Below are 18,496 nucleotides of genomic sequence, written 5' to 3'. Positions count from 1 at the left end.
GAAGGTCTGAAAAGGTCTTATATATATTTATAGTTCGGTATAATCATATTGCAGAACCATTCTATTGTCGTTTAGTGTAGACTAGGTTTTTTTTTTTTTTAAACATTTATCCATTTTCAATTTGCATTGCTCCGATGGGAAATAAGCTTTATCCATTTAAGCTAATAAAATTATCCTATAAGTTATCCGAATGTGTCTGAAATATTATCCATTTTTTCAAACATAATAACCGAACCGACTGTAACAAATATCCAAACACCATGTCCTTTTCCATGTCCCACAAAAGTCATGGTTAATTCCGCATGACCACTTGGACAAAATTTGCAAACACTTGGATAAATTTCTCAGCCCTTTTCGGCCAACTTTTTAACTTACCTTTGGATAAATTTTTTTATTCATTGGAACAATTTTAAAAAAAAACCGATAAAGTTTATTTTAAAATGGATAAAACAATTAAAAACGCTGTATATTGTCACACTGTCTATAAATCACTCGAATGCTTGAAAAGAGCCTCCATTTTCTTGGCTTTAGCAAGGGTTTTTGCTGCTTCCTCGCTCCCTAAGACCGGTGCTTGGAGTTCAGCAAACCGCATGCGACACTGCCACTTATCTCTGTTAGGGATACTGGCAGCAATCTTGATCCAATTCTTAGACCCGTAAGATATAGCGGCATCCAATAACGCCTTGTCCTCTTCTGGGGTCCAATTTGACTTTATATGATTCTTGAAAGAGGATTCGTATGCTACTCTGCATTGGTCAGGGGTCCATATTCCGTTTGGCATTGCTTTTGCAATCCCTTCCCAGTCAGGTTCGAACTCGGATGTACCGCCGTCAGAAGGTTGTCGCTGCTGCTGCTGCTGCTGCTGTTGTTGTTGTTGTTGGAGATTAAACTCTTTCTCTTGGTTATCAATTTTGGACATGAGTGTCTCATACTCTTCAGAAGTTATATATAACTCCTTGTGCTTGATCGTGCCAAACTTGTGGCAGAGGCTTTTGGGATTACGATGTGGCAAATATTTTTCACTAATCAATACCCAATCCCGACCAACTTCTGCAACAGCTTTTTCCAGTGTTCTGATCTCCTCATTGCTCCACAACCCAGCAAGTCCGCCTTTTTTCACCGTCCTGAGATAATAGTGGTGGTGTTTGTATTGTGCATCCGTAATCCCCAAGCCCATGACCTTGGCCACTCTTGCCCAATTAATATGGTTAGTCCCTGATTCTCTCATATCTTCTTCCGCCACTTTCCAAAGTCGATCCGAATTCTCTTTACTCCACTTAAAACTTTGATATGAGGCTGCCTCCGTAGCCAATTCCTGGACTTGGCGATTAAACTTTTCTGGATTGCTCTTGTCAAAGCTCGCTGTTGCTTTGCTGAAGAATGCCTCACATTGCTCCGGTGTTCGATTAACTAGAAATTGTGCCAACTCTTTCCAGTCCGCTCCATGTCTAAGGTAATGCCGCCAAAAGTTGCCACGTTCCACCTTGTACCACATCTTGTCTTTAGAATTTTTGGCATTACGAGTCTTCATGTCTAAAGATTTCCACCTCTCCTTACATTGCTCTGGGGAATGGGTCTGGAGCGCCTCAGAAATCATTTCCCATTGATTGGTCCCATGCTTTAACACATGTTGAATCAATGCAGTCTCTTCGCTCACTGACCAAACATGTGCTGGTCTGCGCAGTATGGAATAGTATTTGTATCTCAACTGTTGTGGCGTGATTTTGGCCATAGTGCGTCCTCCGAGCTGAATCATGAACTCTCGCATAATCTTTTTCCAGTCACCTTCACCATGCTCTTGAACTAATTTCACGAGCACCTTGGCTTGTAGTGTATCAAACATTCGAGTCCGGTCGTTGGCCCCAGGCCTGCCGAGCTCCTTCCATTTGGCTTGACAACATGTGAGGCTGAAACCCAATGTGTGGGCAATTTCAGACCATGGCTTTCCCTGTGTTACAAGATCCTGAAGCTTCTCAATCTTTTCGCTGGTCCAAGATTCTTTCAACTGGGGATCAAGAGCAACGAGGTATCGGCGGTGACAACTTCGATGTGGAATCCCAAGGATAGATCCAATCTCAGACCAGGTCCTTCCCTCTTCATGCAGTCTTGATATTTCAGCATCGATCTCGGGTGTAAACTGTGCATTTTTCCTACGTTTTTTACCCAAGTCTAGAGCATCTGCCACGGTCAGTGTGGCCGATCTACCATCGGGCTCCTGAGTGTCTGTACCACTGTCACTGCTGTCGTAATTTGCAACACTGTTTATGTCCTCAGTCAAAGTGGTATCTGATATGGCAGTAGAAGAGTATAGGACACGATAAGATGACGCTTGAGGAAGCGAAGCAACCATTGGTACATGTGGGAGTCGAAGTGGCAGTTGGAATGGCAACGGGTACTTAATAACTAATGAGACATTCTTAGCAGCGGAGGTGTTCTGGACCGCAAGAGCGCCTCGCATGCGAGAAGCAATAGTCAGCAATGGAAAGGCCATGGCAAGCATAGAGACAATTGAGAAAAAAAAAAAAAAAAAAAAAACAATTTCAAACTTACAAAACATCGGTTAGAGCCATCGCAGTCACAGCAACAAGCGGAACAATGCTCGATTTGGCAAGTGCATTTGCTCCATGCATTTATTAAATGTCAAAGCTTCGCCCGATAATTAATTCAAGATAACTATAAAAAGAGTTAGCGCCATTCTTATGGAGCAGATACCATCCGGACTTTAAAGTCACAAGCCAAAGACCACATTTCTCCAGACTCATCTTCATCGTCAGCACCCTTATCAATTGCTCTCGATGATCGGATCTTCTCAAAGGTCTCATGCGTCAGTAGAGTCTTGGCGGAGAGCAGCGTCTCACAGTCACCACCGTCCTTACGGATCTTGATATCTGTTTCCAACTGAGGAACTCTTTCCTCATGAGCCGTACGCTGTACTCCCCCGTGGCTCCTAGATTGGGATAAACCACGTCGTCCCATTGCGGACCTGTGCCTCTGCTGTCGGACAGTCGAGTGTGCACGTGCAGTCGAGGACGATCCATCACCCCGACCTCTTGGTCGAGAACGTATACGTTCTTCATCATCTTCATTCTTGTCAGTAGGTGCAACTTCTGTACGATGGGTGCGAGTACCACGTCCAATGGGCTCACCTACCAGATGGTGGTCTTGAGCATATTTGGACGAAACAAGCCGACCTTCCATATTGGCAATATCCTCTAACATCTGATTTCGCTTGATCTCTAGTACGCCAACCTCATGGCTCAGGGCAGCTCTCTGCAACTTAGTCTCCTCTAAAGTCTGGCGAAGGTGCTCTGCAGCTTCAGTCATCAAGCTATAACGAGGAATCGCAACGCTCTCGACTGAATCTGTGTCACTCTCCGATCCATCGTCCGCAGCTTTCTTGGAAGACGAGGCATCACCTTGCTGAGATGCGACTGATTCTTCGGCAGATACACCTGTACTCAAACCAAGGCCCTCTACGCAGTATATAACAATAGGAGTAAAAATAAAATAAATAATTATCTCATAAAACGCGATAGAGACTGCTCAACCTGACGTCTACTTACCACGGTAGAGTTTGATGATATCCGCGTTGGCCTTTTTCAGCTTCTCCTTGGTGTTTTCATACTTTTCTTTCAAACGAGCAATCTCCCGATCTTTTGCCATTACTTGTTCATAAAATTCGTTTTCTTTTTTATATTTATCTTCAAGGATGGCTGTAATTTCTCGGTCTTTATCCAATAGCTCGGCCATCATCTGACTCACATTGCCTTCGTTCCCGCGAGGCTCCCGTGCTTTGAACAAGTACTGTTCTTGGAGGTCCGAGGGCTCTTGACCGGGTGCTGAAAACTCCTCAGGGTCTCGAGTAGTAGTGATAGCGGTGGGGCCAATAACTGTGGCTCCGCCATTTCGTGAAGCAGCTGGTGCGTTATCGACGAGAATAGGCTCTGAATGGAAATAAGGCCTAAGAAAGTCATACAGCTCTTTTGGTAATGCACTTTGGTGTGTGGGATGACTACTGGACCTGAAATCATTCTGGGAATGGCCGATGTTTTCGCCAGCTTCATTATCGATTTGGGGAACTGGCTCTATCGAGTTAACAGTGGCATTTTTTCTAGTCTTGGAATCATCAGCTACAGCTACTTCCGCGTTCGCTTCGGTCCCCGCTTCTACTGTAGGCTGCAATTCTCCTTGGTAGTTTTGGCTTGTTGTAGCTGCTCCTCTTTTCAGAATGCTCCGAAGCATATCAATGGCGCTCTGTATAGTGGATCTTGTGGTGCTCGTTTCAGTGGTTGGTTCGGACCCGTCTCCGGATATTGCACCACAAGGACATCTGTAAGAATCCGCTGTCCCAGAGGCCATTGAGTCATCAGCCACGACATCAGCGCCCTCCCCCCTTGTATCAGATAAGCTAGCTTCTAGTATAGCATCAGTAACATGGCCACTATTCTCGCTGGCCTTGGGTTTAGCATCGGTGCTAGCGCCTAGAGCCATTCCACGGTCGACCTGAGCTCCGGATTGGATAGCGCTTGGCGTTGAAGGGAAAGAAGCGGGTGCGGGAGGGCAGCCATGACAGCAGCGCTTTTGTCCGAGCTCTGATAACTGCTTGCCATGTAAATTGTGCCACGCTTCGATTGTCTCGGCATGTTTCCTTTGCCACTCTTGAATTTCTTCTTGGTGAATACGCCTCCATTCTTCAAACTCTCGCATATCTTTATCATACTTGTCATGCCAGCTTTCGAAGCTGAGTACACTTGGGCCATATTTTTCGTGATACTCTTCCCATCCTTCTCTATGTTTCGTCTGCAAGTCTTGAAGCAGTTTTCCTTGGGCTTCTTGATAGGATAGCGTCCGTTCATTGATCGCCATAAGTTCGGTAATGCTGGCTGCTGCTTGCATGACCTCTGGCGTCTGTGACTTCACAAACATACCACTTGAGGGCCCTTGGTCACTAATAATAGTCTCTATTTGCTGCTTCACAAGCGCAAGCGTTGAAGAGTCCTCCATGGACCCATGCAATATGCTCTGCACATCTGCATGGCAGTTGATGATCTTAGTTTCCAGCGTTACAATAAGCGCCTTGATTTCTTCAATCTCCTTTTGCGCATCATCAAGCTTGCAGGAATGATGGAAATTTACACTCTCGAGTGAAGTCATCAAGTTTGGTATCATTGAAATTCGATCATACGCTTCACGGCGTTCTGCCTCTGCTCTGGCTCGACTGCCTTCCGACTCTGCCGGGCGCATCACTGGAAGGACTCGATTGAGCTCTCGTCTGAAAGCCTCTTCAAGGTGGATCTGGCCTTGAGACAGGCTACTTGTAGTATTGGTAATGACCATTAAAAGCTCTGTCATGTTTCTATTCATGGATTCAAGTTCATCATGGAGCTCTCGATGCATTCCAAACAGTGGGGCAGGCTCTGAAGTATCACTTCCATCCCTTCCAATGCTCTCAAGTATTTCGCTCCTATCAATTGGAGTTCTAGTGTCAACAGTGTAAGTGGCAGCAACGCCACCAGCGTTAGTAGAATTGTCATGTGCAGGGTCGCCACTAAGCGTCGCTGGTGACACCCTGCGGTAACCTGGCGCCGGCGAGGCTTTTGTCCCCCTAGGCCCAGAGTTCCCAGCTTGCTTCTCGCTTGGGTTCGAGCTACCTTGCCATATAGAGTGTCCTTCTACAGCGCGGGTTCGCCGCTCTAGAGATTCCTCGTGAGACAGTAGTTCGGATGTATCGAAAGCTTCAGGTGGGGAGGTATCGGTTGTAGTCCCCCCAGGCGCGCTTGTGACGTTAGTGGCAACTGGTTCGCCTACAGAAGAAGCCTCGGTCGGCTGTATGGTCTTGGATCGTAAAAGGTCGCCGTACTTTGAAATCATGTATTGTGCACTAGCTTGCAGGTCCTCCACCGCCTGTATTAGCCTTAAGGTAGGATTGGACTGTCCATTACCTCCTGTTACGATGGTAATATCCCCATCAACAGCAGCAGCAGTAGGTGCTCTGTTCTCTGCATCGGCTCTCTCTGCCGAAGATACAGCCCCAGCGACATTATCCTTATCAGCTCTTGGAGGGACCACGGGAGCTGCAGCCTCAGATATGGTCAAACCAGGGTTCCAGGCCTCATTATATGCAGAATAGGTGGCAGAGCCAACTGAATCCCAGCCTCCGGATTTTGCGGTAGGAGCAAGGTTTCCTTCTGGCCTTGTTGCAGCCAAATAGTCCAAACCTGATTGAGGATTAGGCTGAAATGATGCGGCTTCACCAATCCTTGAGGCGTTATCGGTTTGTTCGACTTGGTGCTCTGGAGCTGCCGTCAGGGCTGGCTCTGTCGATGCGCTTGGCCTTGCAGAAATGGCAGAGCCTCCCGCTGCAATTGTTGGTGTGCTTGCTTGCTTGAGCAAGTCAGCTACCATCTCCGGAAGGCCAGTGAGGACGGCTTGGATCTCTGTCCGCATCTGATCCAAGTCGCCCGAGAACTGCACTCTCTGCTCCGGCTCTACCTTGATCTGGCTTTTGATCTCATCGAACACTTGGCGGATCTTAATATCGACCTTTTCGGTATGTTTGTATATCCAGTACATGTATTCTTTGAGAAGGTAAAAAATAGAGACGAGAGTTTGTCAGTACAGGCAACCATAACACCATCAGGACACGCGCATTTCAATTAGACAAACATATCCAAAGCCTGGAATACGTACTCAATATCACTCGCAGCGACAGCCTATTTGAATTTCTCCAGTCCTTGATTTCATTGTCCACGCTTTGGATAGTCGATTCCATAACTTGAAATTGGATGCCCAAATCATCGAGCCCAGCTTGATGCGAAGTCGCCATCTTCAGGACGTTGGCTTGCCATTGGCCATGTTCATCATGGTGCAAGGGCTGAGTATCAGCTTCTGGTACCAACTCAGCGTTGGTAGGTTCAGAGTTCGTATGGTTTTTGGCAAATGTCTCAATCAGCTCCTGCATGGTTGTTTGCGTACTCTTTAGCATGTCCGGGAAGGTAAGTAACTCGTTTCTCATGGCTCCGAACCGAGTCATAGTCTCCGAACCGACTTGGTTCATCCGTATAGTGCTACTTGTGGTCGCAGCAGTCCCAATCTCTACACCGTTCCCACTCGAGAGGATCACCGCTGGATCCGTGACGAGCGGAAGCTGGCCATCAATGACCACCTTGCAGAGCGCATCGACTTGAGTCTCGATGTTGGAAAGTTTCTCCAACACAACAAGGTCGGCTTGGGCCTTGGAAGAAGTAGAGGAATCAGCGTTAGTGATATTGGCACTACTTCCTCCTTTTTGGCCTAATGCCCTTGATACAGATCCAATGTCTCCAATTTCGTCTGTACTAGTAAGGTCCATGGGATCAAGGCTTGTTCTAGAGTACTCAGGCTCTTCCGGATCACCATCGGCGATCGAACGTATGGAAACGCTCTTCATTGAAAGTGATCTTGGGGTTTTAGATTTAGGAGGACGACTAAGGAGCAAATGCTCAATCCTATCGAGCTTTGGGCCGACCTCTGTTCTGATCTGAATCTCAACTTGTGCAACCTGAGATGCCATAAGCCCATCATTTTCTTGAATGGTCAATTTTAAATCTTCCAGTCTATCAAACGATTCACGTCTAGAAGCCTCAAGGGTATCTTGGGCCAGAGTGCTGAGCTCTTGTAACCTGTTGTCCAGGACAGTCGCAAATGTTTTACTGGAAAGAGTTAAAAAAAAAAAAAAAAAAAAAAAAAAGATGATCAGATCTTTTGGGCATAATCTTCCTTTTAAGACACAACAACATCAATAACAATGATTTCAAGTATATTGTTTCCTTGAGTGATACACACCTAGTAGTGTCAGGAATAGTATGCCCTAACAGCGAAGGTTTCCCATCCTTGGATGCAAAAACATGGGTTTGGACCGTACCAGATTTAAGATGCTCTACCACGATGTGAGTCGCGGCGTCGACTTCTCTCACGGTTGTTGGATCTATGTTTTCGTTATTATTGTCGGTTTGTGGCACCATTTCAGGATCTGGACTAACAATAACCTCTGGATCAGTAGGCGTAGGTGAAGGTGATGGCGTAGGAACAGGTGCAAGTGATGTGGTAGAAGTTGCAGGGATAATAGATGGAGTCGATAGTTGGGAAGGCTGTGCCGTAGAACCAACCCCGCATCGAGGGGCTCGGGAACACACAGAGTGTCCCAACGTACTTTTACGATTAGACATAATTTGAGGGCTTGTCTGGAAGAAAGTGTTGATCCGATTGTCCAAAGTGAGGCCGGTAAGAGTGATCGAAATAAAATGGCGAATGGTGAAGAAAACAAAGGTGTACGACTGTAAAGGAACGAAAAAGCGAAATGGATTATTTATTTATTTTTATTATTTATTTCTATTATCAGTATAGACACACTGATAAATGAGAGGAGTCGAGTCTACATTGTTCCGTCCAAAATAGCAGATGAAAGGTGATGGGAGTACCACGAAGGAAGCCTTTGCTTGTGATTGTAGTGAATGCACACAGGAACAAGGGGTTGTTTCGGAACATGTCTGCCAAAAGCAGAAGACAGTAACCAATCTCTGTAATGCGATTGGGAAGACCCATTGATAGCGGTGGATATCCACACTACACCACACCACACTTCTTTTCGTCGCACTGCTGTGTCTATTGTTATCCTAAAACTCAAATTGGATGCTCTGTCCCTTGCATGCATTTACATGTTCATGGATGAGCCTTGACGTAATGGGTTTGGTTTGTTAAGCAGAGGTCGCGTGCGGGAGCACAGGCAATTCTGTCATCGTTTCATTCATTCGTACGCCCCCGATTGGCTAGACCGTCATCTGCAATGTTCAACGCTTCTTTTCTCTTCCTCTCCACTTTTTCCCCACCCTCTTCCTTTCATTTCCTTTTATCACTCCTGCACTTGCACTTTTATAATCCACATCTTAAACAGGCCCTCAGAATTCACAACTACAGACCATGCATCCAGCAGCGTACACCGGCGGCTTCTTTGGTTTGGTAAAATTTCTTTCTTTCTCACTGTCTCTACTCAACCAAGTGGAGGAATTGAAGGCGCGAACGGACAATAAGAAAGGGTACAATGGAGGATTATTTCTTCTAACAGTACTCTCCTCATTTCTAACTATTTTTTTTTAAAAAAAAAAAAAATTGTGTTATTGATAACTAGATCGTCTTAATCCTCGATCTTATTGCAATCTTTGAAGTCCTCAACTCGAGTAGAAGCATCGGCTCCAAGTTTCTTTGTATGTCATTTTAGGATATTTTTTCTCTTTCACTTTACTGTGCTTGGCATTATTGCTAACCTTTTTTTTTTTTTTTTTTTTTTTTTTTTTTGATGGTAGGGTCTCTACTTATTTTCATGTTCCCTGTCTTTGGAATCATCATTTATTTGTAAGTAGTAGAAGTTGTATCGGTTCTTCATGCATGGTGTCGTTTTCCATATTGTGTTCATTTCTTGAACAAAAAAAAATTCTTGTTCATACTAATTTTGCTCCTTTTGTAAACTGTAGCTTGTTCGGATCTCGAGAAGAGTACAATTACGATGGCTACGAATCTATTGTCTAGAATCTCACATTTCAATTGCTAAAAGATTCAATGAAGAAAAAAAAAAAACATCAACACATTCATATTTACAAACACACACAAAAGAAAAAGGGCGGGAACATCGTCATAATTGCATTTTTTTTTTTTTTTTTTTTTTTTTTTGCAAATTAAAGCTGATTGAAGGCGAAAACCATGACGACTTTGCCAGGACCCACATTAATCCTACCATTTTCTTCCTACCCTTGTTTATCTTTCTTTCCCTCAGCTCACTATCAAGGTGTTTTCTTCACTTTTTTTTTGTTAAAAGGTGCTTCTTGGTTTTCTTGTACTATTTTCAATAAAAAAGAACTCATTACAACACATTAATTAGCCGTGTTCCTTTCTCGATAAATTTGCGCTTTTTGTAGGCAACAGTCACATAATCGCACCATAATCGAGAAAGGAACGCGGCTATTGATGGTCCTGGCTCGATTGACAATTAACTCTAATCATTTAATAAGAAAAGGTAGATACAGAGGGGCTTTTTAATTACTATAATAATAATGATAATGGTCTCGACCAAGTTATCCTGCTAGCCTAAGAATAGAGTATCATTGATGTTTATCATTAAAGAGCTTATCCAATGAATGTTTGTGCATGTGTGAAAGAAGCAAAAAAGTGATCATCAGCTGGGGAATGTCGTGTGCAGGCTAAACTACATGAATTTTTTATTATTGTAATTGTATTGCAATTGATGGTGGTGTGATGCATGTTGTCCATACTTGTTAGGAATACTATACAAAAAATCATAAAACTAAGCAGCACTTGGACTTGTGTACATCCTGATTATAAGATGTAACTCGGGCATCTGGCCCTGTCGATCCCCCAATCCACCGCCCTTGGGCATCCTCGCCTTGAATTCCACTTTCATTCATGGTTACAGGCCGAGCCATCGACCTATTGGGCGTGCTTGGACATCGATCATTTCTTCGTAGGCCCGGTGCTGGTTGACCTGTAACTGTAGTATCAAGTTGAGAAGATGAGCACGAGGGACGGCCTGAAGTGTCTCTACTACCTTCATTACCATTTCCAAGACCATGTTTCGGTAAGCTATCCATCTCGATATCATTATTGGCATGCATAAAGGGATCATTATACCGAATAGTGGCAGGTTTCACTGGCGATGGCACTATGGTAGATGGGTAGTCCTCTTGGGTAACATATGGACGTGTCGCCCTGGCAGCAGCTGCAACGGCGGTCGCTTGGTTGTCTTCGATTAGGAGGTCTCCATAATGATCACTAAAACTAGCAACGCTTCCTCGGTTCTGGTAATTTTTGCTAAAATGATTGCTATTGTGATTATTATTATTACTGCTAATACTCGCCTGACTTGCGGGAATATTGTCGCACGAGGTGGAGGCTGGCTCGCTGCGGAGCCGTGTAAGCCGAAGATATTCTTGTTGTTGTTGAAGCATCAATATCTCTGATGCTGAGCTCGACCGACGTGTATATAGCAAAGTCGGTGCTGCTGCTGGGTTTTCTTCGAAAGACCTGTGGCCGTCGCTGGCACCTTCCTCTTTATTAGACGTAGAGTGAAGAAATTCCTGTTTATGGCTGGGAGAAGATTTCCCGAGGGGTGGAGAATGATAATACGGGCCTCGACTGTACACTGTTTGAGCTGATTGCTGGTTACGCGTTTGACCCCGCGATTGGGTTTGACGATCCTGGTAAGTGTCTGGAGGAGAGTAATAGCCCGATGCTAGGGTCTTTGGGCTTGTTGGTGAGGAATAAATAGGAGCAGAATAGTTGCTACTGTTGTTATGGCTATTGCTGTCGTTGATGTTGCTGTGGTCATTTGCGCTGCTGTCCCATTGCTTTTTATCATGGTCTGGCTTCAAACTCGTCTTTAAACTAATATCCCCATGTGAGTGGCTATTATATGGATCCATTGCATCCTCAATCCACTCACTCTTTCCTGACAGAGCAGATACTCCGAATCCATTTTCAGGATGGCCAGGAGTTGAAACCGAAAGAGCTGTAGTGGGATTACTCCTCATGCCTTGGTGGGTATAACCATTGCCATATTCTTTGGCTGCAGCAGCCACATCATCATTACTAGATCCACCTCTACTGTGGTCATTTCTAATGCTGCTGCTTGTCTGATATCCCGACAAAGGAACTATAGTTTTGAAAGTGTTGTTAGTTTTATTGGCATTTTTGAGAATGGTCATCCGTTCTTCAAGTTTCCACTCTTTAAAATCCACACCAATGTGAGGTGAATGAAATGGACACTATCCTTTTTACCTTCATCCTTATCGTCATTTATGAACTCCTGCTTATCACTACTATATCTTTTAGTCTGATTCTGCCATTGACTTTCTGAGCCCGTGTTGGTCAGCTTCGTAGAGAGTGGGAAATAATCCGGTTCTGAGGAATTCATCGACATATTACTATGATGCAACCCATTGTTTTCGTTGTTTATACTTGCTGCTTGTGAGGGCGTAAAAAGCTCTGGTGGGTATGGGTTCTTATCTAATGGAAGGTCGGTCGAAGGGGATCTACCGTTTCTGATCCCAGTAGTTACAAGAGGTCGCGAAGAAACATCATTTGAATCGACTTTTTATAAGGTAGGAATCAATAATGTCAGAAGTGCAAAAACGAAAAGAAAGCTATTGATCTCAAATAAGTAAAGAAAAAGAAGTACCTTCAGGTGCTCCGTAAGTATTAAATAGCGCTGTTTGTATCCTTAACGGAGTATTTTTCGTTCCTTTAGAGGTGGTGGAGGTGTCATTCAAGATCATTGGTTGCTGAGAAATATTTTGTTGAATGTCTCTAGTATTCTCAGCGTTATTAACCTGAGCAAAATTTAGTCTTGCCTTTGGAGACAACTGTGCTGAGCCATTCTCAGATGCATAACTGCTTTTTTTGCTCAGCTGTGAACCTGATCTGGCTGGGGTTAAATATCGCATCATAAAAGAATTACTGCGTGAAATCGCTGGTGAGGACGGAGTAGAATCGTTGTTGTTTTTGTTGTCAGTTTTAGATACTAAAGGAGCCGTGAACTGGCGCTCGCCCTGCCTCCGTGACTGTACCTGTCCTTGATCGATCTGGTTTTGACTAAAGGACGAAAAAGTTGTACCCGAGATTTCAAACAGTTCCCTCGGCGATGTCAATGGCCGCTTCGGCATCCCTTGGAGCCGAGGCGTGGCTGGGATACTGGGTTGATTGGGTGCTTTTGGCGAACTTGGAGGATCGGTATCATCATCTTGTTTTTGCCACATCTGTTGTTGTGCTTCTACTGAAACCCCTGATGACACCTCTATTCTCACAGCTTCTCTTGCCTCACTGCTCGAGGCTAAACCGGGAACCATGATAGTGCTTTGTAACTGACATCCAAAGAGATCGCCATCTTGGTCAACGCCAATGACATATCCATCGACTCCAACCCCAACGCTCTCAAACTTTGCACCCCCACCCATCGAAATCCAAGCATTATTACAAAATCGGTACACTTGTCCATCTGCTGCCACTCCAACAATATAATCCGCTGAAGAGAGAGTGCAGCTGGTCATATGAAGGCGTTGGGTGGTTATGGCTGATCCGGCAAAGGATGGCATCAATGACGGTAAATGGCAAAATGTGCCCGTCCCTGGGAGAGCTGTCCATAGGGGCGGATGCGACACTGAGGGGTGTGTCTTGAGCCTAAAGACTGTGCCTGTGTGTGCATCAGTAGCCAATACAATGTTGTCATGTCCAACTGAAATGGATGTGAAGTTTGGTCTGTTGTATCCTGCTCCAGTTGTTACAGGGGCTTTGAGCTGTACAAGCTGATTTGATGTACCATAGTGAATATCACCACTGTTATTTAACCCCCAGATTTGCGATACAGAAGCCACGCTTTTTTTTTAAAAAAAAAAAAAAAAAAAAAAAAAAAAAAAAAAAATCGAAGATCAGTTTTTTTTTTTGAGCTGGGTCCTCTATCAACTAAAATCTCTTGCATGAAAATGTGCTCCAGCAGAACGCGGTACCTGACACATCTCCATAAGTGGCCTAAATCGATCCAGATGACATCTTTTTCAAAATTGCAATGATTATAATGTGGTGTAATCAAATACCAACTTCTATGAGACCTGTCCAATCTCACCACTGTCCCGTCTGCGGCTGCAGAGACTTGGAGTGTTGTATCTGCATCTGCATCTACATCTGTATCTTCATCCGTAATGAATGCCATCAAATTGTCATGCATTAGACGTTGTTGTTGCTGCAAGGGCCTATTTGTACTTGTGATCGAATCACCTGTTAATCCAAGACTCTGTCCTAATGACGCAGGGATCAGGGACTGCACCTTTTTTTTAGCCGCCATTGCCGTTGACGTTGCTGATGAATAATACGGCGTCGATTGCGCTGATTCCGCTGATTGTGTGGGTAAAGATGAAAAACGTGCTTGGTTATCGGATTCTGAAGTAACAGCGACGAACTGCCATTGCTGCGTGTTAGGATCGAGTCTACAGAGTTGATAATCCAAGGTGACTCCCCAGATGTTGGATTTGTCTGCCACTGAGACAGAATGAAGTCTTCCTGGGATATGATGCCACAACATACTAGAGGAGGCCATATCTTTTTACTTTTTCTTGGTTGTTTGTTTGTTTGTTTGTTTGTTTGTCCGTATGTCTGTTTGTTCAAGTGGAAAGCAATGTGGTGAAAATAAGGAATACGAACTACTTTCTATGGCTGATCAATGCTTCGGTTTAAATATTCCGGGCTCAAAGTAAGAATAGAACTGATATTAAGCATTAGAGAGAGAAGAAAATAGGCTGAAGAAAAGGAATGGGACGGCAGAAAAAAAATGGGATGTAATTGAAAGGGAATTATTTGTAAAGGTGTGTGCGTAAACCTTTTTTTTTTTTTTTACGTTTGCGATTGAAAGAAAAGCACAGACCAAGGAGAGAGCTTTTTTGGAAGTGAATGAGGATAAACCTTTTTGTTTTCTTTGTCACACAACGTCTTGATCAAAAAGAGAAATGTTGTCAATGAGAAATGAGAAATGAAAAACCAGGTCATGAATCTAATGCACTTGAATTGGTAAAAGATATCTCGTCATTAGAGAAACAGTCTTTTTTTGTTTTTTTACATTCATAAAGTTTCATTATTACTCGCAGACAGATACAAGAAACGACGCAAATACATCCCATCATCGTTGCAATGTCTCGTTCCCCCTTAATATTATGTTCCCGAGCATACAAAAGACCTCTTTTAAAGTACTTGCTAGCGTATCCCCTCAATCTCTTTCCGATCCACTTGTTGTATTCTCTAAGATCTACTTTCAGTACTTGAATAAAAGTGAGATGCGCTATGCTTTGGAGGATTTTTTTCATGTGCCATTTACAAATATTTACCTGCAATATGAAGACGCGCAAAATTTGAAAGTATGAATAACAATGAGGTCAACTTTCAATGATTAATTTCCCCCAATGTTCTTTCTTTCTCTTCTTTATTTGTTAGCTTGTAACTAAAAATTTTGTATGCACCATTCTGGAACCCAATAATGTAATTTTCATTAAGTTACCACCTCTGTAAGTTAGGTATCAACAAGGATATCAATACTAATGGTCATACAATATAAATCTATGATTTCGCAAACTTCTATGCAATCCTTTACACTTTTCTCTTTACCCACTGCTTATTAGTGCCTTTCTCATGCATCATTGGATACCAAATGAATAGGATTACTGTGATAATACCGTTGTAAAAGGATGAATTGTGGACCAATAGCCTAACATTAATAAGGAATGTCAGTGCCAATTATTGCCTGCTCGTGTAAGCTACCAGAATCTAGAACAATAACTGTGCCTATAGAGAGTGATACTGCCTTGAAGGAGAGCTTGCTTCGCAGCTTGCGAATTAAAAAGAGTAAACACGTGAATATCATCGAAAGTCATTGCTGGCATCAGACCTTTAAGAAAAATTGGTGGCGCCTATCTGCACAGCAGACTTGAGTAGGTATATTTCGCTGTTGCGTATTAAGCACTTTGCGAAGTTACGTGCCTTATCTAGAAATACTGTGTATGTACTAAGCTACAGGGGTATGCTTCAATGATAGTCTCAGTTTGTCCTTCAACGCAAGAGATGCTCTATATTCCTTGAGCAAAAGCTGTAGCAAGGGCTCTAATATGGAACAGAGGCTATTTGCTATGAAAGGCTATGGTGAAGGCTGGAATGGGCCTTGAAGTCCACGTAATGTTTCATCATTGGTTGTCGGACGATGCGTCTGGTCATGTGGAGCAAACCCTCTGTGCAACATATCGAATTGGCGATATTCAGTATCGTCACCGGCTACAGCCCGCTCGTATCTCGAGAACCAGCAACTCCAGCGCTATGGTTTATATCAAAGATCATGTTAGCGATGCTGCTGAACCTTTAAAGTGACCACTCCAACTTTCAAATTGACTCTCTCGCTCTGAATCTTAGGATACGGGGATGTGCGGATATTGTACAGAGAGTCAATAAATAACTCTGTTGAGTGATATGGTGGGCCTCAAGATTACTCCAACTTTATAAAGGGAAACTTTGATAAGAACAAAACCGTCCCATTATCTCTCCAAAAAGGTGAAGGAGATAGTAGTGCACCCTTGGGAAGAGTGCCCAATACCAATCCTCTATCACTGCCTGCCAAGCGTTACACAGCACGCTCAATAAATGATCGTATGGCTTTGAGCTTGTCTTTCATCGAGTGAAGATGGTAAAAAGATTCGCTCCAGACCATGTACCTAAAATATCTTGCAGTAAGAGAGAGCAAAGAGAGAAGACAGGAGTAGGATGCGCGACTGAAGGGATGTTGGAAAATCGCTAGAGCAAGCTCAAATCTTTAGGATAGTCAAAAGGCCATGGATATCATTGGCGATGATGGCTCTTGGAGCAAGAGTGGAAGAGCAATCAAGGCCAATAAGCTTATCTACAATGCAACAGTCAAAGTAATAGTTAATACGGCGAGTCTTGCTTACAAAGGCATGCTTATTGTTTTGACAGCAGTCGCTTACACTCTTGGTAAAGGTACATTGTTGGCAAGTTTAGAACTTCAATTCCTACATTTGCAATAAAATGTCACTCCACTATTGCCCAGATCGCCCTCTTGGGTGAACGCGAGTATGATGAAGACCACAAGCTAAGGTCCTAAGGCCAGTCTCCAGCGTGACAGGGACCACAATGCTAACTAAAACATGCTTAGCCCTTCAACGGTTTAAAGAATTTAAGTGCCCCAATACATTGAGTCGATGATTTGCCAACATTCATATTTGGACTGGGATAGTTTTTTGTCTCTTCATCTTTTTTACGTACAAAGCATAATTCCACTATGGCGCGACGCACATCACATTTCATGCAAACAAATAGCATACATTCATTCGTCTATTTCATGCGAGGAAAAAAAGAGTTTACTAGTGTGATCTATTCTGATATAATAGATGAATAACAAAAAAAGTTTCAGGGTGCAAGGCGCAGGGTGCAGGAACAGTAAGAAGGGCAGTGCAATCGACAAGGAAATAAATAAAAGAGCCCGCATTAGAGGGAGAACTCATTTTTTGGTGCTATTGGATTGGTCCTGGTTCTAGACAAGTCATAAGAGAAGATGGGATGATGCTGCTCTTTTCTGTTGATATCATGGTCTCTATCTAGAATATTATACCGCTTAATAGGCCGAGACACTCAAGTGGGCAGTCTGGGTTGTCTTTGGAGGCTGAGTAAGGGCTGTGGACGAACTCCAGTAATGGTCCTTTTTTATTTTTAGTCTTGATCCCTCTGATTTTAAATGAGGTTATGTCATCATCTCTTTACTTGACGCCGATATTCTTGTATTCTTTTTTTTTTTTTTTTTTCCTTCCTATAGAAACGAAACAGCATTCAGTCTGTTGGTGAATGTCGACATATTACTCCTTTTTCCCCTTCCTTCCCAGTCCCGTTTCTTTTTTTTATGAGTTTGCCCGCTGAAAGGGGGTTGAAGCGTGGGAGGAAGGAGGGCTACTTTCATTGGATGCAACGCACATACAATTTATTTTTCTTTTCACACGAAGGCCAAAGGGAATATAAAAATGTAAAGAGTTAGGATAGATTTAAGGTAGTTTCAATAGCGATGCCCCGGGTCATGCAAGCTCTGTCGACCGTTTGTTTTTATATAAATATTGGTGTGAGTATGCAACACTATTTTACACAGACCGAGAAAAGTGCGTCATTGGCAGATACAATGATATGATTAGCTTCTTTAGCTTTCTTCCTCCCGTCCAATCCAATCCAATCCAACCACATTCATCAACAAAAAAACGTTTATTTATGCCTGTTGAGGGCAGTGCAGACATTCCTTGATCGTGTGCGCATATAAATATCGTCGCTTCCCCTGGTAACTTGCTTCTCTTTCTTTCTCTTTTTTCTCTTCACCAATCTTTTCAAAACCATCTCTTTGTAAATATTCTTTAACCCAAATCAAAAAACTTTATTTAACCATGTCTGATATTACTCTCCCTGTTGAGCCTACAATCTCGCCCGAGCCCGAGCCCGGCACGGTCTCCATCTCACCTATTCCCGGAGACCCTAGTGTGACAGCGAGCGAGCCTGTGCCCACAACGGCCCCACAAGTGCCTACAGGCGAAACCACCACGAATTGGTTGCCCACGCTCACTTCAACGGCACCAACAGCGACCTTGCCAGTTACCTCGCCTCCCACTTCCAGTCCCACCAAGCCTTCTGCAGCCACAACGAATCAGAAGAAATTGTCGGCCATGTTTGCTATCTTGGTCATCCTCCCCGCCATCTTCAACGCTTTGTAAAAGAATGAAAGAATGGAAGAAAAGAAATAGACAGGCAGGAACTGAATCATTCTAGTCAAAACATTTCAGCTGGCTCTGAGGACAATTGTAACAGGGAGACCATTATTTATCAATAAAGAATTGCTTCAATTGAATTAACAAGGACAATGCTCACTTTG

The 18,496-nt window shown here is 43.6% G+C and overlaps 5 protein-coding genes across 5 annotated transcripts; 2 read left to right on the top strand and 3 right to left on the bottom strand.

The window, feature by feature from the left end:
- Positions 1 to 481: 481 nt before the first annotated feature.
- BCR41DRAFT_314920 (hypothetical protein) lies at positions 482 to 1,732 on the bottom strand (the record flags this gene model as incomplete). Its single annotated transcript, XM_022021195.1, has 2 exons — positions 482 to 709; positions 1,322 to 1,732. 2 exons carry the CDS (start codon positions 1,730 to 1,732, stop codon positions 482 to 484), a joined length of 639 nt encoding a protein of 212 aa, XP_021875470.1.
- A 965-nt stretch (positions 1,733 to 2,697) lies between these two features.
- On the bottom strand, positions 2,698 to 8,306 carry BCR41DRAFT_426797 (hypothetical protein; the record flags this gene model as incomplete). Its single annotated transcript, XM_022030780.1, has 4 exons — positions 7,825 to 8,306; positions 6,691 to 7,691; positions 3,564 to 6,578; positions 2,698 to 3,473 (listed from the first exon to the last, which is right to left on the bottom strand). Exons 1-4 carry the CDS (start codon positions 8,205 to 8,207, stop codon positions 2,698 to 2,700), a joined length of 5,175 nt encoding a protein of 1,724 aa, XP_021875469.1. The 5' UTR covers positions 8,208 to 8,306.
- A 520-nt stretch (positions 8,307 to 8,826) lies between these two features.
- Positions 8,827 to 9,678, top strand: BCR41DRAFT_364973 (hypothetical protein). The gene is made up of 4 exons (XM_022026094.1): positions 8,827 to 8,997; positions 9,167 to 9,242; positions 9,342 to 9,390; positions 9,510 to 9,678. The coding sequence occupies exons 1-4, from the start codon at positions 8,959 to 8,961 to the stop codon at positions 9,562 to 9,564; spliced, it is 219 nt and encodes a 72-aa protein (XP_021875468.1). The 5' UTR covers positions 8,827 to 8,958; the 3' UTR covers positions 9,565 to 9,678.
- Positions 9,679 to 10,296: 618 nt separating this feature from the next.
- Positions 10,297 to 14,407, bottom strand: BCR41DRAFT_364971 (hypothetical protein). The gene is made up of 4 exons (XM_022026093.1): positions 13,551 to 14,407; positions 12,227 to 13,419; positions 11,827 to 12,138; positions 10,297 to 11,701 (listed from the first exon to the last, which is right to left on the bottom strand). The coding sequence occupies exons 1-4, from the start codon at positions 14,135 to 14,137 to the stop codon at positions 10,329 to 10,331; spliced, it is 3,465 nt and encodes a 1,154-aa protein (XP_021875467.1). The 5' UTR covers positions 14,138 to 14,407; the 3' UTR covers positions 10,297 to 10,328.
- Positions 14,408 to 18,014: 3,607 nt separating this feature from the next.
- BCR41DRAFT_402192 (hypothetical protein) lies at positions 18,015 to 18,338 on the top strand (the record flags this gene model as incomplete). The annotated part of the gene is made up of 1 exon (XM_022029285.1): positions 18,015 to 18,338. The coding sequence occupies one exon, from the start codon at positions 18,015 to 18,017 to the stop codon at positions 18,336 to 18,338; it is 324 nt and encodes a 107-aa protein (XP_021875466.1).
- Positions 18,339 to 18,496: the final 158 nt, after the last annotated feature.

Source organism: Lobosporangium transversale, assembly GCF_002105155.1.
Source record: "Lobosporangium transversale strain NRRL 3116 chromosome Unknown BCR41scaffold_79, whole genome shotgun sequence".
In the NCBI taxonomy this organism is placed as follows: Eukaryota; Fungi; Mortierellomycota; class Mortierellomycetes; order Mortierellales; family Mortierellaceae; genus Lobosporangium; species Lobosporangium transversale.
This window is presented reverse-complemented; position numbering and strand designations above follow the sequence as displayed.

Excerpts from the sequence above, each read along its gene's own strand:
- BCR41DRAFT_364973 (XM_022026094.1), top strand. The coding sequence starts at position 8,959 with ATGCATCCAGCAGCGTACACCGGCGGCTTCTTTGGTTTG. Across the intron at positions 9,243-9,341 it reads CATCGGCTCCAAGTTTCTTT|GGTCTCTACTTATTTTCATG; the intron begins GTATGTCATTTT and ends TTTTGATGGTAG. Across the intron at positions 9,391-9,509 it reads TTTGGAATCATCATTTATTT|CTTGTTCGGATCTCGAGAAG; the intron begins GTAAGTAGTAGA and ends TGTAAACTGTAG.
- BCR41DRAFT_364971 (XM_022026093.1), bottom strand. The coding sequence starts at position 14,137 with ATGGCCTCCTCTAGTATGTTGTGGCATCATATCCCAGGAAGACTTCAT. Across the intron at positions 13,420-13,550 it reads CACTTATGGAGATGTGTCAG|CGTGGCTTCTGTATCGCAAA; the intron begins GTACCGCGTTCT and ends TTAAAAAAAAAG. Across the intron at positions 11,702-11,826 it reads AAATGACGATAAGGATGAAG|TTCCTTTGTCGGGATATCAG; the intron begins GTAAAAAGGATA and ends TCAAAACTATAG.